This window comes from Lepus europaeus, chromosome 6, assembly GCF_033115175.1.
Source record: "Lepus europaeus isolate LE1 chromosome 6, mLepTim1.pri, whole genome shotgun sequence".
Lineage (NCBI taxonomy): Eukaryota > Metazoa > Chordata > Mammalia > Lagomorpha > Leporidae > Lepus > Lepus europaeus.
The window spans coordinates 10,420,132-10,444,793 of NC_084832.1; the positions used below are offsets into that span (position 1 = coordinate 10,420,132).

Genomic DNA, 24,662 nt, shown 5'->3' on the forward strand with positions numbered 1-24,662 from the left:
TCTACTCTTCCTAATTGTCCAGTCTCCCTCTCTACCTGCACTTTTAACAGAAGGCTCTTGGGGTGCCTGGGAGGGCCGGCCGCGGGGGCCCGGCCGGGGCAGGGCCTAGGAGGGCGAGGGTCCCGGGGCGGCCCGGGGGAGCCTCCAGGAGGGGCGCAGCACAGGGACTGCAGTGACAGTGCCCTCCCCGGGCGGCTTGAGGCACCTCACTGGTGACGGGTCTGAGAGCACGTGGCTACGTCATGGAAAGCCAGTCTTTTCAATGCAAACTTCAACTCCTCCTCCTCCTCCCTCTAATGCCTGTAACTCACAGTCGAGGCTGGGCGAGGAATCCGGAGGGGAGGTTTTTCCTCATGCTCACGGCGGCGGCTGGAAGCTGGAAGAGTGAGAGGAAGCAGCAGCGAGGGGGTTCGTGGCGCTCTGGACCTGCTACGAGACTGACGAGGGGAGGGGGCACCTAGAACCGCATCTTTTCTCCGTGGTGATTGGGAGCTGCAGGTTCAAATGCGATCCCACTGAGCGCTGGCGATCGATTATTAAAAAAAAAAAAAAAAAAAAAAAAAATCGACCCTGGGAGAAGGGAGGCTGCCTTCGGCCGTCAGACTCCATCCCGGAGGTGGTATTGGTGTGTGAGTGTGTGTGCTGGTTTTTTTTTTTTTTTTCCTTCCTTTCTTTTCTTTTTTCCTTTTCTTTTTTTCCTTTCCTTTGGTTTCCCTTTTGCCCCCTTTCTCTCCTAGGGCTACACAATGGCAGTCTTCTCTCAGTGAGCTGAATCCAGCCTTCCTCCTGCAGAGCCACCCAGCCCTGTAGCGACCAAGTACAAGGCTATGGTTTTCTCTTTGGGGACCTTTAGTGCGTTCCTGTGCTCCCAGCTTAGTTCTGGTCTCAGTTGGGATTTCTTTGCTTTTTTTGTTGGGCTTCATGCTGAAAAAGGATTTTTTTCCAAGCCTTTGGTAAGAATCCAGTGGTGACCAAGGGGGGAATAAATCCTTCACCCTGGCCGAAAAAAAACAATCACTGAGAAGTCTCAAAGAAATAGACCACGTGAGGGGAAAGAACTGGGAGAAGATCCGGAATATTATCGTTTTTCCTATGGTAAAACCGGTACCCCTCTTCAGGAGAACTGATTTCAAATTATTATTATGCAACCACAAGGATCTGTTCTTTCTCAGGGTGTCTAAGCTGCTGGATTGCTTTTCGCCCAAATCAATGTGGTTTCTTTGGAACATTTTCAGCAAAGGAACGCATATGCTGCAGTGTCTTTGTGGCAAGAGTCTTAAGAAAAACAAGACCCCAACTGGTAAGCAAAACGTGCATCGTGTTATTCTTATCATTATGGCTATGGTGTTTTTCCTCATAATAACCTGTCTGTTGCTCATGGAGCTAGCTCTGCAGTTCTACGCAGGAAGGCAGGGGAACACACAAGCCAGCAGGACGGTTTTGAATCTAGAGGTGTTGCATGAATAAACAAGTAACAGCTGGATCCGCGGCTGCGAACCCCCAAACCGTTATCGGCAGCTCTTGGCTGTGACACAATCCATCAGTAGGAGGGAGGAGGAAACTTTTTTTTTTTTTTTGTAATGTATTTGGGTTGCCTGTGCTTGGTGGACAATCAGAGGACCATGGCTTTAAGCTTCGGTAGTCGCCAGGAAAACGCACTCGTGCTGCAGGTGCGGGGGACACGGCTCGGCTCCAGACTTTGTGATGAGCTTGCACAATATCCGCCACCCCATCACCTCTGCCGAAGTCAAAGCGGCCCCCTCCCTGGCGGCCCCGCTCCTCCGTCAGCCCCCGCCTCCCGCCCCCGTCTGGCTCCCGGCGCCCGCCCGAGGATTAACTCATTCCCCGCGTCTGCCTCCCTCCACAGCCGGCCCCTGGGGGTGGCGAAGCCCGGCTCCCGCCTGCGGGCCACAGCCCGGCCCCTCTGCCGGGCGGGATAGAAATCTGCCCCTCTAGGAAGTGGTCCCACTGCAGGACAAACCCTGGGCCCCGGTGCTGGCTTTGAGCTTCCCGAGGGTCAGGCACCCCGGGGCCAAAGAGCGCCCACAGGGACACTTTCAGCGCATTACATAAGAAAGGCAAATGCGGGCGATCCTGGGATGTGGGACCCCAGAGGCTCACTTCTCAGAGTCTCAGTCTGGGGAGTTTGGGGAGGGGGGCGAGCCACCCGGACGAGGCCAGGCCGGAGGGCTGCGTGGCGGCGGCGGCCGAGCGCAGCCTTTCCCCGAACCCCGCTAGCCGGCAGTCAGGGATGCCTGGTGTCCCCTGGCTCCATTCAGGGTGGGGAAGGGGTCCAGGACCTGGCGTGGGGGCGTCTTGGGCCGTGGTGGGAGGAGGGGTGGGGATGGGGGGCGGGGGCCGGTCATCCCGCAGTGGCATCCCGGGTGCTGGAGGTCCGGCACTGCGGTGCCGTAGATCACGGCTCTCGGCGGTCGCCCTGACACCCGGAGCTTCAGCTGGGCGAGTGAACCCTAGCTCTGAGGAGGGGGCTGCGGAGGAGGCTCCGGTGGGCGGGGTGGAGGCTGAGCGCCCTCGGCCGCCGCCAGGGATGCGGTCCAAGGGATCCCGTGGCGCGGTGCTGCGTGGTCCAGGCGGCCCCTGGCTGGGACGGTGCGGGGCTGTGTCAGGCTCTAGGGGTAGCCGCTGGCGGCCAGGCGGGCCCCGTGCCGCAGTGGACTGCCACTGCCCCGGAATCCTCACCCCCGCGCTCTCGCCTGCACTACACCCCTTCCAGCCAGCCCTCGGCTGTCCCCTGTCCTTGTGCTCTTCTCCGGGGCCTCCAGCAACTCTGAGATGACGCCCCGACCCCTTCACAGGGGAGCAGCATGGTCCTCTAACCAGCCACACTTGCGATCCGGCGCGGGGTACCCCAGCAGCTCACCCAGCACTTGCATCTCACGGCCTAATGGGAAGACCCTTTTGCAAGACCCCTACAGCCGGGCAAGGGGAGAGTGGCAGCTGGGAAGGAGGGGCTGATGCTTCACTTGGTGAAAAGAGTGGCTTTGTCAAGCCCCCTAGTGTCTGGTGACAAGATCTAGCTCCCCTCTGAGAAAGGAATGAGGCCAACACCTTGTTTTCCCCTCTACTGTTTGGGCACCTGTAAGTCAGTCTTTCTATGGTACTGGCGTGTCTGAAATCAGTGCTAACAGTGAGTTTCTTTGCAGGGCTTTATAATTATTTCGTAAACAATACGAGTTTCCCCCCAGTGTACTATCTACTATCTTCACATTACACCTCCTCTACCTACTTTTCATCTTTTCTGGATGTAGTCATTATGTTTTTTGTTTGTTTCTGAGGCATTTTGGAAGTTGCTCAATTATTTTTAGAGCAATTTATTTTGCAGTGCACGCATGCTAAAGTACTTGCATCCCAAGTGATGGGTTAACTCAAAGCGTGTCTAACAACATCATCAGCTCTTAGAATGGTTGAGTCTTAGGTCACCAGAAATGAGAGGTCCAACCCACAAGTTGGAACCTTGATATTTAAAAGTGGGACACTAATGTTACACTGTCTCACTCCTCAAAGTTGATCCCAACCTGTGCCCAGCCATCCCCTTTGAGTGTTAAACTTGGTGACTTCTGTTCTCCCTCTGCTATTAACATGAAGTCTAAAATCATGGCCAGGTTTTTGATCCCAAGGTAGCAGTGCAACTAAGAAGTTAATTGGGTAATTAAAATAAAGCAAAGTCTGAAATCCTCTTAACTGTTAAAACCAAAAGAACAGACTGCCTACTACCTATTATGTTATCTTAAGTCTAAAAAGAGGACAATTAACTGGTTTCAAACTAAGAATTCTGAAAGAATACTGCCAAATACCAGTGAATCTGGTATAAAACCCCTCTTATTATTTCAGAGGTAAATATTCATTTTTCTTCCCAATCTTTGTAAGTTAGGAAATGCTTTTCTGGTTATTTCCAATTCTTTAATTTGCCAACAAGTGTGGATACTCTTATCAAAGGTTCCTGGGAAGGATATTGGAGCAGTGGCTATGTAATCTGGCTAGATTGAAAATAAGTAGGTGATAGGAGTTGTGAGTTTAAGGGCCGAGTTTTTCCATCTATTCAAGCATGATTAATTAGTTACCTAAATGCTTACAGTGTTTTATAGTTGTTTTTATGTAAAACATAACTGGAAAAGAACATGTAGAATGTATCGGCAAAACATAATGCTTTTAAAAAATCAATCACAATGGCTTAAAAAGCTCCGGTATAAAGTAAATTGACATCTTCATAAGAAACACTGCACATCCTATGGTACAACTCTTGCCAGAGAACACACACACATCAAATGTCCTACTTTCCCTTACTTTCCTAGCAGGGCAATAGCTATGCATTTAGAATAAATGTTACCTGCTTCAGCTTGCACTGTATGAGTCACGCAAGGTGATTGTATTTTGGGCAAATCATTAAATGGGGAATGTTAAGTCCGAGGCTCTTATTTTGCCTGGAGGAGGCCTGATAGGTTTTCTTTAACCCGGTATGATAGTTTGGACTGACCAATGTTTCTAACAGGCCAATTTGGGAAAAGATCTGGGTCACTGCTCTTTAAGCAAAGGGTGCTAAGAAAAGAAATGTCATTGAAAAAGTCCCCAATAAAGATACCCACTAAGGTCATGTCACAGCTATTTGTTTAGACACATAACGTGAAACAAACAAAGGCAGCCATGGACCATCAAATGTATGCACCCACTCAACCACACACATGACACCCCTAAAATCCCATGGCCTGCTAAAAAGCACAGGTTCTTGAAGTGAGTTGTGATGTAAGAGAATTTCTCTCAGTGTGAGTGTCAGTGGCAAGAAGGGTACGAGGCAGGTGCCCTGGACCTAGTGCTGCAGAACACACTGAGAACAGCACACAGACTCCTGGCCTCGAGTGTCTCCTTCTCTGAACTCGGCCTCCCTGGCTGCCATGTAACTTTGTGAGGGAACAAGCAGAGCTCGGGAAGCCCCGTTAACCACTTTGTCTCCTAGCTTGTTTGGGTGCCTCTCAGCTTGTTTTGCCTTTTACTAACTGAGCTGTTTTCAAACTTTTTTTTTTTTTTTTAAACTTCCTTTATACTGAGAGCTGTCATGGCGTTTGGAAGGGAAAAAATAGGGAGACAAGGAAGAAAAGGGAATAAGCACTTCTCACTCCTCCTTCTCAGCCTGCCGACTCATCCTGGGTGCCTGTAGAGCTGGGTGAGCCACACGTGGGCTACAGCCTCCGCATTTCTAAACACAGTATATATCACACGAAGATGTCAAATTCAGCCTGCATGGCTGCATCACCAAACAGGTGTAACGTTCTTCTCCTTCTAATATGCTTGGCTTTCATGTGGGATTCAATGTAATATGAGTAGGCCTTGGACTCCATCCAGGAAGCTTCCGTTACAGAGGTAGCAAATTAGTTGTGCAGAGCAGTGGCACGCCGTGAACCAAGGAATGGCATTTTCAATAGACTTCCCAGTGTTTGTTGGGAGAGCCGTAGATTTTTCTTTTTGGAAAGTTATATTCAAATTAACAAGTGTAAAATTCAACACATGATAATCTAAACTTAGTTTTAACAATGAATATTTCTTTGGCTGTAACCACATACAGCCTGTGCTCATCTTAGCATCTCTGAGAAAATTTGTTCAAATGATGCATTGCTTTCAGAAGGTGCTAAAGCTAATTCTGTGTATACTTCACATTTCCCAAAGTGAACGATTCCTTTAAAATGTTCGAACCCCATCTTCTATGTATTAGCAACACAAACATTGGAGACTTTTGTGAAGTGTTTTATACATACGGTAACAAGAACAACAACCAATGTTTTCACTCCTTTGCACATTTTGGCATCATACCTCACTCAGATTGACTCATAAGTTTTCTATAAATACCATGTAGATGTCTCAAAATGGAACCAATTATTCAAAATCATTTCCTATGCCTTAAGAGGAAAGGGTTGGGAATGTTCGAAAAGTATAGCAAAAGCTCCTCTACTAAGCCTTAAATGAGTCATTGCATTGTGCCTGTTTTTTATAAAGCTTTTGAGTTTGATTCAGTCTTACCTCCAGGAAGGACTGTGGATCAGGGAACTAGCTCAGTGCATATCAACCTGCCCAGTGCTGTGGAGCAGATTTCGTTCTGAAGGGGTTGAATCTGGGCACAGAAGGGCATGGAGTTTTCTGAGGGAGACTTCTTAGTTCCTCCATCTAGATGCCATAGTGTTGTTGCTATTCTGCTTTTGAAGGACCAACTATCTGCTAGTGTTTTTCTTGTATCATTCTTCACGTGCTACAAAGTACTTTTTTTTTTTTCTTTACATCGGTCAGAATGTAAAATGTGGGATGGTGAACCGAAGTGAAGTTCAGAACGTGAAGGCGGAAGGAGGGACAATGCAGACAGGCTTCATAGGCAACACGAGGGTTTCTGCTTGCCTAACCTGAGGTCACCTGAGAAATGACCCAGCAGCTCTTGGGCACTACTGCTTTTGTCACTTTGTCCTGACCAAAACTCTGCTTATAACACACGACAGGTTTTCAATACATTTTAATAAAATGAACTAATAGTGAGAAAAAATAGGTGCCTCTGGAAACAAAGAAAGGTAGGACTATCGTACATCTGATTAGTCCACCTATGTCTATACCTTCTCAACAGTGCCAACCAACAATCTGGTTTATAGATGATAAAAAATAATAAAATCAAGAAGGGAAAAAGCTGTGAGTGGCTTTAGGGTCTGACTTTCGATCTGAAACACTGCATGGAAACATTCCCTTCGCTCACAGTTTTTAATACCTTGTTCTAAACCTCAAAACTCCAGCCTACCATCTGCGCCTCACCCCTGAACCTCCTGCAAAAATACGGACTCAACAGCCCAGTGCATTCTCGCTGGCGCTCTTGGCCTTAGAACAGCCGACCTTAGGACATCTCTGGGTTCACCCCTGGCAGGGCCTCCTTGCTTTGCGTTTCCTAACCTTTACTTTTCTCCTCCTTACAAAGGAGGACTTGCTGAGTCGCTCCTCGGGGTAAGCAGCCCCGCCCCGGCGGCCTGTCTTCTTCTGGAGGCCACAGGCTAGAGCGGAGCCCCTGCTGTCCTATTTTGTTCTGCAGCTGTAAACGCATGCATCCTCCAACTTCGTAGCTCCCTGCACTTCCAACAGCCGAGGTGCGCTGTGTGCCTCCTCCTCTCCAGAGCCACTTTGAAGCCGGGAGCCGGGCTGCGAGGCGCACAGTCTGTGTCAGGGCCCGCAAAGTTTGACAGAAGCCAGGGCTCCGTGCAGAGGCCTCGGTTTCCAGAGAACCATGTCATTATTGTTTTCTGCAAAGCCGCCAGGGGCCAACGCTGCAGCTCTGAGCTGCTTCCAGGTGTCCAGTCCTCGGTAATCCGGCCGAGACTGGACTCGCTGGGCCCTGACAATGGGGGACCAGCAGGGCAGGCGCGGGCCTCCTCCAGGTGGGAAGCGGTGGCCACACGCCCTGGTCACGCCTCTTCCCTCGGATCCCTGGGACCCACGCTGGCTCGCTCCAGCCTCGGTGCGCCGGGGGCTCCGCTACGCAATGCGGCGGAAGCGGCCCACTGGAGCCTCCGTAGCGCGGGAAGTTCCCGTTGCCGCGGAGATGACCTCTGACCTCAGGGCTTGGCTAGGACCCTGCAGCCGTTGTTATGGAAACGAGGGAGGCAGGAAGTCTCTGCTCTAGGGAAACTTGCATGGCGGGATTGTCTGCTGCCCGGGTGGAGCTCGGAGCGTTAATCGCTGAGCTGGGCTGGGAAGCGGCGGCCGCCAGGCTGTGCTGCGGGCAGGGCCCAGGTTTGCTGTGGGCTCCCCCGGCGCCTTGGTCCTGAGTCCCTCTAGGCGGAGGGCGGGGAAGCAGGTTGGGTCCCAGCGCGCAGGTGGCCTGCCTTCACCCGCCCGACTCCACCCGCGGGCTCTGGACCCAGGGGGCTTACAGGAAAAGGCCGTGGGCCGGAGGAAGGGGCTGGGGTCCTTGGTACTTGTGCCCAGCCTCAGGCCTGGGAGAGGACAAGGCTCCTTGTGGTCTCCGCTTCCCCATTAGCGACAGGGCAACTCCTGGGTGGGTTCCTGGCCTCATCTGCTGCAGTGAGGGTGTTCATGGAGTAGTGGGCCGCAACCATAGCTCTCTAGGCATCTGTGACCTTGATGACCAGCCTTGACTCCCTGCCCTCCCACCCGTTCTGCATTCTCTCCTTGGACAAGTTAACTATCTTTTTTTTTTTTGACAGGCAGAGTGGACAGTGAGAGAGAGAGACAGAGAGAAAGGTCTTCCTTTGCCGTTGGTTCACCCTCCAATGGCCGCCGTGGCCGGGGCACCTCGCTGATCGAAGCCAGGAGCCAGGTGCTTCTCCTGGTCTCCCATGGGGTGCAGGGCCCAAACACTTGGGCCATCCTCCACTGCACTCCCGGGCCATAGCAGAGAGCTGGCCTGGAAGAGGGGCAACCGGGACAGAATCCGGTGCCCCGACCAGGACTAGAACCTGGTGTGCCGGCACCGCAAGGCGGAGGATTAGCCTAGTGAGCCACAGCGCTGGCCAAGTTAACTATCTTACCTATTTATTCTAGAACCAGGGAGAGGTAGATGACCAACTTAGGGATTGTGAGCAACTTACGACACTTTTCTTCTTGATAGAGAAAGTGACTGTTCCAGGGGCTGGTTTTGGATTTCCAGGCACAAAAACCAACAACTTTCTCTCCTGGCTCAAGATTTAGTGTATTTTACCAGGGACATCTGAACGACTTCTGCGTTTCGTGGCGTTGTGTGGTTGGTGCTGGAGGAGATGGCATGACATTATATACCCTCCATATCTTTCCAGACTTCTGGTTCTTCCCTCAAGGCATGTGCAGGAGAGACAAAGAGCTGGGTCAGTTCTGATGATGTGATTTGTGCTGTGAGTGCATAAAGGTGCTACACAGCCAAAGCAAAGGTCATGGAAGCCTCACTTCAAGGAAATAAAACAACCATGAGTCATGAAGGCTGACTAGGAGTTGGCTGTGTGGGAGGGGCTCTGAACAAGTTGCCAAGGAACAGAAACATACCCGAAACTCTGGAGCAGGAGAGTGTGGTGTATACCAGTAATGGCAATTTCAAGTGAAGATTAGAAGATTATGGGGTGTAGGGAGTAGCAGATGGTAGGGTTGTCAAGATGCTCAAGACCTGATCATGTGTCAGGGTCTGTGACAAAATCAGATTCAGCCTTTAGACAATTGTAGGGCCACAGTGTGCAGAACAGCTTTTTGTGGGGGCAAGATTGAAGGTCGAAGAGTCCTAGAGGAAGCAAACTATTGGGCTATGATTGAATTCGAAAAAAAGGTGCTGGAGAGGAAGTGGGGTCCATTTGTGTGGCCAGTTTCCATTTGGTTAAGAAGTTGAAGTAGGGAGCTAAAGTTTTCTAACAATAGGGTTTTGATTTGGATGGCTCCTTTGATGCTAACGCTTTGACTGTTTGACAGTAGAATATTCCTGTCCCCTTCAAACATGGACTAAGAACGGAGACCTCTGCTAAGGGCTATATTGAGGGTCTGAGATATCTTTTAGTAGCAAGTAAGAAACTGACAAATTTCTCTGTGTAGATGAAAATCTCAATAGCTCCAAGAGAGTTGCTTTAGGGTAGTTCGTTTTCGTGACTTCAAACCTGAAAATACTTAGGGATGGGAAAAATGCTTTATAATAAAGATTAAATGATTTTAAAAAAAATTCTATATAGTTTTTTGTTGCAAATGTTTTTGTATACAATACTTTGTTCAGTTGAGGAGTCAAGTTGTGCAATCAAAAACCAACTTTTCAGATTAACTATTCCGGTCTGGCAAGAAAGGATAAGGAAGTGTGAACCTTATTGAATTTACATATGTAAGTGTGTGCACCTGATTTTTAGTTAGAAATGAATGTAGTTGTAATTAAAATGCCTTTTCCTCTGTAACATTTTTTGTAGTCTACACAATTACAGTGGATCACTGAAGTGTGTGGTAACCTTTTCTGTAATACTGCCTCTTAAAGTATGGTTTAGAAGAAATTGTAATCTCCATTTTTTATACTTCCTGTGTAAAGAACATGGTACTTAAAAAATGTGAATATAAGACTTTAGGACTAAAATCAAAGTAATATCCTTTAATTGTGAGGCTTAAAAAACCTGTCATTAATTTAGAGTCTGAAACTCATCTTTAGTTGTGTTATTATTGTACACCAGTTGTAATTTTTAAGCAAAGAAAGGGCCCTGTCTCTAGGAGATCAAAGTCAGTTTCCTAATTAAACACTGAAAATTCTGCTTTGATATCTTCCTGTTGAGGCAAATTGGAAAAAGTAACCCAAAATTCTCCTTCTTCCCTCTTTATCAAATGATGTGATTCCTAGGAATTCATTTTTTCATAAAGTTAATTATTTACTTTTTTACATTAAAATATCTTTCAATTCACATGGAAATTACAAAAATTCTCATATTTCAGAAAAATGGGACAGATACTAAATGTTAGCAATATTTTAATGATACAGTAACAAATTTGATGGAGGTTGTCTTAGTCCATTTTCTGAAAATGTATAATGGTTGTTGATTTATCTAGCTGACATTTCTGGTTGCTGGTAAATCCAAGGATGTAATACATCACGCACGGTGAGGGCCTTCTTGCTGCCTCATAACATGGCAGAGGGCAGCATGTGACTGGACAGAACAAGCTAGCCGGAGAGTGCTGGCTTCGTAACAGCCAGTCCCTTGGCAATTGTGAGTGACCCACGTGGATGCTTGCACACAGAGATTATGTGTCACAGCTGAGGAACTCTGAGTTTAGATAACACCCAGTTTTTCAAGGGCCCTCTAGCAAAGCTGCCTACTCTTTGCCCTGTATGAAGGCAGTATTTTTAGGAAAATCATTGTGCTGTAACCTGGAGGGAGGTGCTATCCCTAGATTCCAAAGTTGTTTGGAAAGAAAGTCTGGAACAAAAGCTGTTACAAGACAGGCAGAAATGCCATGGGAAAGTTTTCACTTACATCTGTTTCTTCAAGGCAGTTCATTCTTTTTCATTTCTCTCAGTATTGTCATGCTGTTCCAATGATGTAGTCAGTATTCAGAAAAGTATGTGTTGTTTGGAAATTATCTTTAAAAATGAGCCTGCAGTTTTTGAAAGGATAGATATTATACAATTCTATATCATAGACCTCTTAGCATTAACTGAATAACTAATATGTAATTGCATGTCCGTTACTGGGAGAGAATTAAAAATATTCTATAAGGATTGAGTCTTTGACCCATACATACTTCAGCTAAATGTATAGAGAGTCATAGATAGGGGAGCTGCTAGAAGACCCACATAGGATGAAGGGATAAGAGTGGGAAATCTTTTAGAGAAGTGTGACCTGAGCTGACTCCAGTTGCATGTTTCAGTTGGCAGGAGAGATGAGCATATTCTTGGCAAGGGAAATGATGTGAGTGAAAGGGTGGAATTCTCTGTGGATAGAGTGAAAGGTACATGATTGGGGATTTGTGGGAAAGTTACTGGAATCATATTTTGGAGTTTAGAAGCCTGGCCGAGGGGTTAGACCAGATGTGGTTAAAAAAATTGAACTAGAGAACATTTCCGAAAAGGGGAGTCACATGATTGAGAATTGCTGGATGACAGTTGGAAAATGTGACCAATGTAACTGTGGGAGAAGTAGCACTGGGATGAAGAAAGGATTTTTGTAACAAGAAAGCAGTCAAATGAAGTGTGCTTGCTTCCTTGCTTCTCTAAGTTACAGATGGGAAATGGGAGCTTGGATGATGGTTCTGGGTCTGTGATATGGATCGAAGAAGAATTGCTTAGCTACTGGGAGAGGACAAGTTGAAGGCATATATCTGGTAGACAAGGACAGGCACTGCTTACTCTAAACTTGAAAGGATGTATGGAATCGAAGGTGTAACTGTGAGATGTGGGAGGCACTGTGGTCATAGGGAGATAGCCTCAATCTGCTCTTTTAAGCAGATTGAAAATATAAGACAGGAAATACAGCTTGTAGCTGCTTTGTTTATTTTTGCATGTTGCTAAAGCCAAATGAACATGTTACTATGTATCTATAATATGAAGGCATTCCCCAGTTTCAATTTTTGTTAAGCAATTTGAGGCCACTTCTTAACTCCACATGACTTCCTTGGGTATCTAAATAAGGGAAAAATGGCTTTCGTACTTCATTCAAGGTGTCATATCAAACAAACTTTGCAATACTTTTATCTTCTTATTAGTAATTCATTTGCCTACAAGGCAATGGTTCCTAGTGAAACACTACTATTGGGAAGGACTAGCAGTTTCATAAAATATTTGAATACAAGGAACATCTCACTGACTTGGATCACGAGGTTTTGCTACAAAAATTCTAAGGTGCTTATTTGGTTCTGCTACTGGTCATATGATTTAGTGACCTTTGGTGATTGTTGCTTAATAGAGATGTATACTGAGGAACAGTTTACTAAGAATACACATTTTGGAGATAAATTTCCGTATTCTACTCTTTTCTTATACAAAATTTGAATTCTGTTTCCTGGATGTCAATGCCACAAAATTTGTGAAAGTGTATTTTAAGGAAGATAACGTTGGTTAAAATAAGAGCAGTTAATTTTTTTTTTTAATATTTATTTGAAAGGCAGAGTTACAAACAGGCAAGGCAGAGAGAGAGAGAGAGAGAGAGAGAGAGAGAGAGAGAGAGAGAGAGAAAGGTCTTCCATTTGCTGGTTCACTCCCTAAATGGCCACAATGGCCGGAGCTGCGCTGATCTGAAGTAGGAGCCAGGGAGCCAGGAACTTCTTTTTTTTTTTTTTTATTAAACTTTTATTTAATGAATATAAATTTCCAAAGTACAGCTTATGGGTCACAATGGCTTCCCCCCTCCCGTAACTACCCTCCCGCCCGCAACCCTCCCCTCTCCCGCTCTCTCTCCCCTTCCATTCATGTAAGGATTCATTTTCAATTCTCTTTGTATACAGAAGATCAGCTTAGCATATATTAGGTAAGGTTTTCAACATTTTGCCCATATAGCAATACAAAGTGAAAAAACTACCATTGGATTACTAATTATAGCATCAAATAGCAATGTACAACACATTAAAGACAGAGAACCCACATGATTTTTTTTTTTTCGAATTAATTAACTTTCTATGCCATTTCCCCTTCAACACCAGGTTGTTATTTTTTTTTTTTTCATTTCCAATTCTCTTTATATACAGAAGATCACTTCAGTATATCATTAGTAAAGAGCTCGTCAGTTTGTGCCCACACAGAAACGTAAAGTATAAGGATAAAGTATTACATTGTATATCTAGAGTCAGGACTTAAGCTGATCAGGTCATTGTTTCTTATAGTGTCCATTTCATTTCAGCAGGTTTCCCCTTTGGTGCTCAGTTAGTTGTCGCCAATCAGGGAAAACAAATGATGTTTGTCTCTTTGGGACTGGCTTAATTCACTCAGCATGATGTTTTCCAGATCCCTCCATCTTGTTTCAAATGACTGGGTTTCATTGTTCCTTACTGCTGTATAGTATTCTATAGAGTACATGTCCCATAATTTCTTTATCCAGTCTACTGTTGATGGGCATTTGGGTTGGTTCCAGGTCTTAGCTATTGTGAATTGAGCTGCAATAAACATTAATGTGCAGATGGCTTTTTTATTAGCCAAATTAATTTCCTTTGGGTAAATTCCAAGGAGTGGGATGGCTGGGTTGTATGGTAGGGTTATGTTCAGGTTTCTGAGGAATCTCCAGACTGACTTCCATAATGGCTTAACCAGTTTGCATTCCCACCAACAGTGGGTTAGTGTCCCTTTTTCCCCACATCCTCTCCAGCATCTGTTGTTGGTAGATTTCTGTATGTGAGCCATTCTCACCGGGGTGAGGTGAAACCTCATTGTGGTTTTGATTTGCATTTCTCTGATTGCTAGTGATCTTGAACATTTTTTCATGTGTCTGTTGGCCATTTGGATTTCTTCTTTTGAGAAGTGTCTGTTGAGGTCCTTGGCCCATCTCTTCAGTGGGTTGTTTCTTCTGTTGTTGTGGATTTTCTTGATTTATTTGTAGATTCTGGTTATCAACCCTTTATCTGTAGTATAGTTTGCAAATATTTTCTCCCATTCTGTCGGTTGCCTCTTCACTTTCCTGACTGTTTCTTTCGAAGTACAGAAACTTCTCAATTTGATGCAATCCCAAATGTTAATTTTTGTTTTGACTGCCTGTGCTCCTGGGGTCTTTTCCAAAAAGTCTTTGCCTGTACCTATATCTTGCAGGGTTTTTCCAATGCTCTCTAATAATTTGATGGTTTCGGGCCGTAGATTTAAGTCTTTAATCCACGTTGAGTGAATTTTTGTGTAAGGTGAAAGGTATGGGTCTTGCTTCAAGCTTCTGCACATGGAAATCCAGTTTTGCCAGCACCATTTATTGAATAGACTGTCCTTATTCCAGGGATTAGTTTTGGATCTTTGATCAAATATAAGTTGGCTGTAGATGTTTGGATTGATTTCTGGTGTTTCTATTCTGTTCCATTGGTCTATCCATCTGTTTCTGTACCAGTACCATGCTGTTTTGATAACAACTGCCCTGTAGTATGCCCTGAAATCTGGGATTGTGATGCCTCCGGCTTTGTTTTTGTTGTACAAGATAGCTTTGGCTATTCGAGGTCTTCTGTTTCTCCATATGAATTTCAGTATCATTTTTTCCAGATCTAAGAAGAATGTCTTCGGTATCTTGATTGGTATTGCATTGAATGTATAAATTGCTTTTGGGAGAATAGACATTTTGATGATATTGATTCTTCCAATCCATGAGCATGGAAGATTTCTCCATTTTTTGGTATCCTCTTTTATTTCTTTCTTTAAGGTTTTGTAGTTTTCATCATAGAGTTCTTTAACGTCCTTGGTTAAGTTTATTCCAAGGTATTTGATTGTTTTTGTGGCTATTGTGAATGGGATTGATTTTAGAAGTTCTTCCTCAGCCGTGGCATTGCCTGTGTATACAAAGGCTGTTGATTTTTGTGGATTGATTTTATATCCTGCTACTTTGCCAAACTCTTCGATGAGTTCCAATAGTCTCTTAGTAGAGTTCTTTGGGTCCCCTAAATAAAGAATCATATCATCTGCAAAGAGGGATAGTTTGACTTCTTCCTTCCCGATTTGTATCCCTTTAATTTCTTTTTCTTGCCTAATAGCTCTAGCTAAAACTTCCAGAACTATATTGAATAGCAGTGGTGAGAGTGGGCATCCCTGTCTGGTACCAGATTTCAGCGGAAATGCTTCCAACTTTTCCCCATTCAATAGGATGTTGGCCGTGGGTTTTTCATATATTGCTTTGATTGTATTAAGGAATGTTCCTTCCATACCCAGTTTGCTTAGAGTTTTCATCATGAAAGGGTGTTGTATTTTATCAAATGCTTTCTCTGCGTCTATTGAGAGAATCATATGGTTTTTCTTCTGCAGTCTGTTAATGTAGTGTATTACGTTGATTGTTTTGCGAATGTTGAACCATCCCTGCATACCGGGGATGAATCCCACTTGGTCTGGGTGGATGATCTTTCTGATGTGTTGTTGCATTCTATTGGCCAGAATTTTATTGAGGATTTTTGCATCTATGTTCATCAGGGATATTGGTCTGTAATTCTCTTTCAATGCTGCATCTTTTTCCGGCTTAGGAATTAAGGTGATGCTGGCTTCATAGAAAGAATTTGGGAGGATTCCTTCTTTTTCGATTGTTCTGAATAGTTTGAGAATAATTGGAGTTAGTTCTTCTCTAAATGTCTGGTAGAACTCAGCGGTGAATCCATCTGGTCCTGGGCTTTTCTTTGTTGGGAGGGCCTTTATTACTGTTTCAATTTCTGTGTCAGTTATGGGTCTGTTTAGGTTTCCTATGTCTTCCGGAGCCAGGAACTTCTTACGGGTCTTCCACGTGGGTGCATTGACCCAAGGACGTGGGCTATTCTCTACTGCTTTCCCAGTCCATAGCAGAGAGCTGGATCAGGAGTGGAACAGCCAGGACTCAAACCAGCACCCATACGGGATGCCAGCACTACAGTCGGCAGCCCTACCTGCTATGCCACAGTGCCAGCCTCAAGATAAGTTCTTAATGATCACTCAAACTTTACAAACAATGTAACTAATGATATCTTGTACTCAGCAGTTGTGGTTTCTTTGATTTAGCGCTAAGATCCTTGTTAGAGATGACAGTATTTAAGCATGATATTAATGGGCTCACAAGCATAATTAGAGGGGTAGGACTCACTTTCAGTGGTGATAGCAATAGCGGACTCACTGTGGTGGAAATACATTCATAGCAGAAGCCTGAATTCTGTTCTTTTAGTGGATGAGTGGTGATTTGATCAAGCTTCATAAGTTCGGCTAAAGCCAATAGACTATGGCACAATACCAAGTGGATGAATGCTGCAGCAGGAAGGGAGTGAGTGGAAAGCTTTTCATTAGTACAGCAGGTATAGGGGCTGGTGTTGTGTTACAGTGGATGAAGCCATTGTTTGGGATACTCACATCCCATATCAGAGTACCAGGTCAAGTTCTTGCTACTCTGCTTCTCTTCCAGCTCCACGCTAATGCCTCTGGCAAGTAGCAGATAATGGTTTAGATACTTGAGGATCTGACATCCACGTGAGAGACACAGATGAAGTTTGTGGCTCCTGGCTGTGCCCTGGCCCACACTTGGCTATAAAGACCATTTGGAGAGTGAACCAGTAGATATCGGTCTCTCTCTGCTTTTCAAACTAACAAATGTTTTTTAAAAATGTTAAATATATAAGAATGTCTTGTGTGTAAAATGCCACTTTGAGAATCACAGTCAATTAATGTCCTATGGCTGTGTGCAGACTTTCTTACTCTATCTCTCTGGTGCCCATTATCTTGAATTTGTAAGAGCCCCAGGAAAGGACGTTAGGGTCATTCAACTCACTCTGTGGCTTACAACTTTACTCTCTTATTTTTATTATTCAAAATAGGAGGGGTCATTGACTGTTCATCTTGATAAGTTTTGCCTAACTATGATTTTCTTTTCAATGTTAAAGATTTAATGTAAGGTCAGTCTTTGACCCTTTCTTTTTAAAAACCCTTTAAAGCTGTAATTGGTAGAAATACTTTGAAAGATTATTATATATTTTTATAAGTGGGATTTTTTTTTTTTTTTTTTTTACAGGCAGTGTTAGACAGTGACAGAGACAGAGAGAAAGGTCTTCCTTCTGCTGGTTCACCCCCCAAATGGCTGCCAGGGCCGGCGCACTGTGCCGATCTGAAGCCAGGAGCCAGGTGCCTCCTCTTGGTCTCCCATGTGGGTGCAGGGCCCAAGGACTTGGGCCATCCTCCACTGTCTTCTGCCTTCTCGGGCCATAGCAGAGAGCTGGACTGGAAGAGGAAGCAACCGGGACAGAATCTGGCGCCACAACTGTGCCAGTGCCACAGGCAGAGGATTAGCCTAGTGAGCCACGGTGCCGGCCATAAGGGGGTTTTCTTAACACATTCTACTTTATAAGACAGTTAAGGAAAATTAAACAAGTTGGTATTGTTAATCGCTATGTCTATATAGTTCTAAAAAATTAAAAAATGCATAAAAGTGATCGTTAGGTAACATTTTATTAATGTCTTAGTTGCTGTATTACATTATAGAAAATATTACACTATTTAGTAGCTCAAAATATAAATATTTTCTAGTGTTTTCAACTTGTTTAGTGTTTTCCCTTAACACTGGAAAAGCTCAAACCACACTTATGAAATACTGTGGTTTGAGCTTTTCCAGTGTTAAGGGGAAACCCTAAACAAGTTGAGTGTATTAATGTTAGACATGTAACTTGTGGCTTAATCTAGGGTAATCCTTAATATATTGGTCATTAGAATCTTTTATCCAGGAGAGACATTGAGGAAGGGTTCATGTTGTATATTATTTGAAAGCAGAAGGAAGTGGCCCAGAAGTTTTAGTACAAAAATAGAATTTTGTGTTTTAAAATGTTTGATTCTAAAATTTAAACAGTACTTAATATGTACACCAGTTTAGTTCATGGCTTTCAGTAGACTTTGTTAAGATGAAATTTAGTGCTGAGATCTGTAACACAGGAGATGATGACTGAACAAGACATTTTTAAGAATATCTATTTCCAGTGTCAGGTTTACCAGTCATATGTCATTTTTTATTGGTATTTATGGATTGATACCATATAACCAGAACTTTAAACTTCTCACAAGTTAAGGTAGGCCACATAAATAAATTAGAAATAAGAGCTGAAGTCTTCAAACATATAGTAAATTTAAGCCCTGGGTTCTTCTACAGCTTTCCATGTTGTCTGCTACTATGTTTTCTCTTGTGTGGTGATGTGTATTAGAAGAACAGCAAAAAAGGCATGAAAGAAGAACTAAGACATGAAAGAAAAAAGTCTACAATAGGACTGTAGACTATTTACAAATTTACTGGGAGTGTATGAAAAAGGTTCTAAACAACTTCTGTTAACTATTATCTACATATGGCTGGTATATAGGCTTTTAAAAAATTTGTTATACAGGTTTCATATATTTCATATATACAGATTTAGGAATATAGTGAAACTTCCCTCGCTACCACCCTTGCTTCAACACTTCTTCCTCCTCCCTCTCCCATTCCCAATCTTTAATTTTCACAGAGATCTACTTTCAGTTTACTTAATAATTATAAGGTTAACCATACACTAAGCAGAAGAGTTCAACAAATACTATGAAGAAAAAAAAGACAGTTCCTCAACAGAAGAGATGAGGGCTGTAAACCATCTTTGAATCTCAGAATGTCCATTTCAGTCGAATACATTACATTTTTTATAGATATAATTCTTTTTTTATTGTATAACGAACATAGGAAATTCATTTTTATTTATTTGACTTTAAAACATTAAAAATTATTAACAATAATTGTGTATATTTATGATGTATAGTGTGACATTTTGATGCATGTATACATTGTACTGATCAGTACATTACATTTTAATTCTATCAGTTACCCTTGATCAGGGAAAACATGATATCTGTAATTTTGGGACTGGCTGATTTCACTAACTATAATGGTTTCTGGTTGCATCCATTTTATTTTAAAAGACAAGATTTCAGTTTTTTAACAGCTAAGTAGTACTCCATAGTGTATATATACCATAATTTATCCAGTCTTCAGTTGATGGACATTTGGGTTGATTCCATATTTTAGCTATTGGGTGCACAGGTTTTTTTTCTTTTTTTTGACAGGCAGAGTTAGACAGTGAGAGAGAGAGACAGAGAGAAAGGTCTTCCTTTTTCCGTTGGTTCACCCCCCAAATGGTTGCTACGGCTGGCGCGCTGCACTGATCCAGAGCCAGGAGCCTGGTGTTTCCTCCTGGTCTCCTATGCGGGTGCAGGGCCCAAGCACTTGGGCCATCCTCCACTGCCTTCCTGGTCCACAGCAGAGAGCTGGACTGGAAGAGGAGCAACTGGGACAGAACACAGCACCCCAACCAGGACTAGAACCTGGAGTACTGGTGCCGCAGGCGGAGGATTAGCCTAGTGAGCTGTGGCGCCACCCTGGTGCACAGATTTTAAAATACCCTGAGTCAATGATTCCCATTGTGTATGGTTAGATATACTTCATAGTAGTAGCCAATGTGTTTTGTTATGTTATAATCTCCTAAGGACTGCTATAACTCCTTCGTGCTTCCTTATTAATCTTTCATCTAAAGAACAAAAACAGAAAGTCCTAGTTATTTGATTTTATATATTGTCCTGATTGTTCTTTGTTTATATTTGTATGCTTTTGATTTCCCTTTATACACTTTACTTAGTAAAGAGAAAAAGGAGAGATCAGCCTTGATTCCAAGGCTTCCTTAAATTTAATCACTTTAAAAAATTACTTTCGGGGCTGATCTTCTGTTTAATTAGAAGTGATGGCTTAATAAAAGAAAATATGTTGTGGTATTATCTGTGGAGGTAACATTTAAATAACCTTTTGAGGTTAATATTATGGATTATAGTAATATTGTAGCTTGATCTTTCATTTCTAGCTTTGGTCTAAGAAGATGGCATGGAAGCCACTCTCTGGGATATAAAATTCTGGCCAAATGATGGAGACATTTTAGTAGTTATCCAGGAGGAAGACCTGGATAATCTCTCAAAGAACAGAAAACAGCATATCATTAACTTTGGGGACATAAGGGAGTATGGGAAGAACCAAGAATTGCATGTAAGAGTATGAATTAGGGGTTGATTTACCTTCCAATAAACATGCTGATAAGTGAAATCTGAGTTTTATAAAAAATAGCTATTCTCTGTGTATCTGAAACATGATATTCTAATAGTTCCTTTTTATATAATAAATAGACAGATTGTCAACTACCATGATGGATACTGTTTTCATGCCTGATATACTTCTATGAATGATTTTTCCTGCAGACAGGTAACTTTCTCATTTCTGTACCTCTCCAGAAATAATGTAAAGAATTATTATAGTCCCTTTGTTACTGCTGGTCAAGTCATGAAATTTTCCTCACTGGATGAAATTAGGGATGTGTTTGGACTAGAGTATTCCAAACAGAATGAAGAGTCCATGGTTATCTTTAGGTAGTATTCAGTGATAAGTTGGATACTTTTTAATTTGAAAAGTACAATGAATTAGGTTTTGTTCCACAAGGTTGTTTGATAATGACATTTGGTTTTCCTCTTTTGAAAAATGCCTATTCAAGTCCTTTGCCTATTTTTTAACTGGGTTGTGTGTTTTCTTGTTGTTGAGTTTCTTGAGCTTTTTATAGATTCTGGATATTAATACTTTATCAGTTGCATAGTTTGCAATTTTTTCTCCTATTCTGTTGGTTGCCTCTTCACTTTGTTGAGTGTTTCCTTGTAGTGCTGAAGCTTCTGAGATTGATGTAATCCCATTTGTTTATTTTGGCTTTGATTGCCTGTGTTTCTGGGGTCTTTTCCAAGAAGTGTTTGCCTTCCAATGTCTTGTAGAGCTTCCTTGATGTTCTCCTCTAGTTTTTTGATGGTATCACATCATAGATTTAGATTTTTGACCCATTGTGAGTTGATTTTTATAAAGGTTTAAGATAGGGTCCTGTTTCATACTTCTGCACACAGAGATCCAATTTCCCAGCACCATTTGTTGAAGAAACTGTCCTTTTTCCAGGAATTGATTTTAGCTCCTTTGTCAAATACTAATTTGTTGTAGATGGGTGGATTGATTTCTGGAATTTCTATTCTGTTCTATTGGTCTACATGTCTATTTTTGTGCCAGTACCAGGCTGTTTTCATTACAACTGCCCTGTAGTATGTCTTGAAATCTGATATTGTGGTGCCTCTGGCTTTGTTTTTGTTGTTTAACATTTCTTTAGCTGTTCAGGGTCTCCTGTGTTTCCATAGAAGTTGTAGTATCTTTTCCCCGAGATCTGAGAAGAACCTCATTGGTATTTTGATTGGGATCACATTGAGCCTGTAAATTGCTTTTTTGGCACTATGGATACACTGATTATATTAATTCTTCCAATCCATGAACATGGAAAATTTTTTTCATTTTTTTGTGTCTTCTTTTGTTTGTTTGTTTAGTGTTTTATAATTTTCATTGTAGAGATCTTCACCTCCTTGGTGAAATTTATTCCAAGGTATTTAAATTTTTGGTAGCTGTTGTGAATGGGACTGATCTTACAAGTTATTTCTTAGCCATGGCATTGTCTGTGTATATAAAAGCTAATGATTTTTGTGTTTTGATTTTATATTCTGCCACTTTACCAAACTCTCTTCTGAGTTCCAATAGTCTCTTAGTGGTGTCTTTTGGTTCCCCTAAATATAGAATCATACCATCTGCAAACAGGGATAATTTGATTTCTTCCTTTCCAATTTGTATCCCTTTGATTTCTTTTTGTTTCCTAATGGCTCTGGCTAAAACTTCCAGAACCATATTGAATAGCAGTGGTAAAAGTGGGCATCCTTGTCTGGTTCCAGATTTTAGAGGAAATACTTCCAACATTTCTCCATTCAATATGATGATGCTGACTGTGCATTTATTTGCAAATAATCACTTTAGTAGAGGTTTTTCATTATATTATTATATTATTAAAAGTAAAACTTAAAAAATTGAATATTGATTTGCCTAAGTATTTCCCTTAAATAGAGAATGTTCTTCCAGAATGAATGGAAAAAAAAAAACCCTCCATCTTTTATGTCCTTTTTTTTGTATTTTAGATGGATCATTTTGTGTAATTCCTAGCCAGATGATTGAATTGTGTTTTCCCTTGTGCTGTGAAAATGTCCTCATTCCTGTTGCTGTAGATGGGCTAATTTTGTGTAACCCTGTTTAAAGCCACAGAACACCCCTTTATTCCTAGTACCTTCCTTTGACAGTTACTTTTAGATGGTTGTGTAGTTTTTGACATCCTTTTTGTTGTTGTAATATTTTTTAAATTGATAAGGACAGCAGTATCAGTATGTGATACTTTGGAGTTAAAGATTAAAATCCTGGTTTCTCTGACTCTTGGCTTGTTTTGTTTGTTTTGTTCTTGGTAGCAGAGAAAGAATACCTCTTTTCAATATTGGTAGTAATTAAGAATATATATATATATATATATATATATATGTAAAATCACACCTAATGCAGTACTTAGCATATGAACATTTAGTTGTTCTTTTCTCCCTATTCCCTTTTCACAATCGATCTTACTTTCATTTCTACTTTCCCTAATGGATGACCTATACTAAAATCAGTATGTTTTATTACTTAATATTTTAAATGTTTTTACCTGTAGTTGATATTATAAGGTTAACAAATAAATTTTTTGAATACTATTTTTACAGGAGTTTTAGAATTACAGCAAAATTGAGAGGTCAGCAGAGAGATTTCCCTTTTACCCTCTGCCCCACACATGCATTACTGATGTCACCATTACTAATGTCTCCCTTCAGAGTGGTACATTGGTTAATGATCGATGAACCTACATGGACACAGCATCATCACCCAGAGTAATAATTTACACTGAGGTTATGCTTGATGTTGTATATGGGTTCAGACAAATGTATGATGTGCCTACCACTATAGCATGGTGCAGGTTGTTTTCACTGCCCTAAAAATCCTTGTGCTTTTAAGAAAAATGTGTCTAAGCAAAAGTCAGAAGTCGAGCTGTTTGGAGTCCTGGTAGAAGCCTTGTTCTCCCTTTGAACCTGATTTTCTATTTTAGAGGCTTAATCAGTTGTTTATTCCTAAGCCCTTAGGACCTAAAAGAGCCTTGAACATTTTGTGTGTTGCCCAGAGTGCAACTAGCTGCAGATGATTCTAAAGTCCTTATACTGTCTTGAACTTTCAAAAAATGTGTTCAAATACTTGTGCTAGATTATTACAATACCTGCTTTACTAGTATTTATTGTGGATGTATTAGCCATGTCTATATAGGGGGATGAATATTTGAAAATATTGTTGATTTTATATGTATATTTCTATACTTTTTTATCTACATTAGTTGTTCACACCTACCAAAAATTACCTCAGAAAATTTAGGGTGTAAATTTTATGGATTTTTAATAAATTTTATGGGTTTTGTATTCTTTTTATCACCTTAGTTAAGCACATTTTATTTATTTATTTATTTATACACACACAATACAAGTTCTAAGCAAGAATCGCAAATTGCATTTTGTCTTTTTTTTAAAGAAAGATTTGATTTAATAAATATAAATTTTATGGGTACATCTTTTGGAATATAGCGGTTCTTGCCCCCCATACCCGTCCTCCGACTGCCACTCCCATCCCACCTCCTATTCCCTTTCCAATCCTATTCTTCATTAAGATTTATTTTTAATTATATGCAGAAGATTAACTCTATACTAAGTAAAGATTTCAACAGTTTGCACCCACACAGACACACAAACTATAAAGTATTGTCTCAAGACAAGTTTTACCATTAATTCTCACAGTACAACTCATTAAAGATAGAGGTCCTTGGCAGCTCTGCCAAGAGTTGGGTCACTGGAAATGGACCTGCCCTGGAGTCGAAGGATGCCCAGGTCAGAGCCACAGATCTTATTGGCTCTAAGCTGAAAAGCCCTTCACTCAGCCCAACTTCCAAAGTGACCACTGCAGCTGAGGGGATGGCCAAGTAGGGTCAGCAACATTGCAGGCAGAACTGTAAATTTCTTGTTAGAGATGCCACCTGCCTTTACCTGGCCAGCTCTCCTCCCAGGCCAGCCAAGTAATGAAAGTCAACAGAGTGCCTTCCCCTAGGAGGTTCACACCTCCCTTAGGACATACCCCATGTGAAGAGATAGATAGGTCTGGGCCTCTGAATTTACAAGGCCTAAAGCCCACCAGATTATTATCAAGCCCCTTCTATCAGGTTCTATTTGCCTCTCAATCAGAAAACTTAATTGTAGCTTAGACAGCACCTTTCTTAGCTCCTCTAATAATGACTCTGTCCTTTGTTCTAGGCCCTGTCTAGTGCACTTGGGCCTCATTCCTTTGTAATCATAACCTCTACTCTACCACCAATGGCTCTACTCCCAACCTGTGTGTGTGTACTGATGGTCCTCTTCCCCACTTAATACTGTATAATTGTTCAGACCTGGTTAATGCCACTCTTAGGATCATTGGTTACTATCCTCACTCTGTCTTGTATGACCTTGTCTAAATATGATCAGCGTCGGCAAACTTGGAAGGCTTCCATAGCCTTGGCAACTCATGACGACAGCCTAGGGTGGTTACTGGCACCATAAACTAGAGTGT

At 42.4% G+C, this 24,662-nt stretch overlaps 1 protein-coding gene across 2 annotated transcripts in view; it reads left to right on the forward strand.

The window, feature by feature from the left end:
• Positions 1-1,092: 1,092 nt before the first annotated feature.
• The window catches only part of FGF14 (fibroblast growth factor 14), a 700,508-nt gene continuing 676,938 nt past the window's right edge, over positions 1,093-24,662 (forward strand). For both annotated transcript variants that reach the window (XM_062195261.1, XM_062195262.1), the window contains exon 1: positions 1,093-1,300. In XM_062195261.1, coding sequence (XP_062051245.1) covers positions 1,093-1,300 — 208 coding nt within the window. The remainder of the gene's footprint in view (positions 1,301-24,662) is intronic.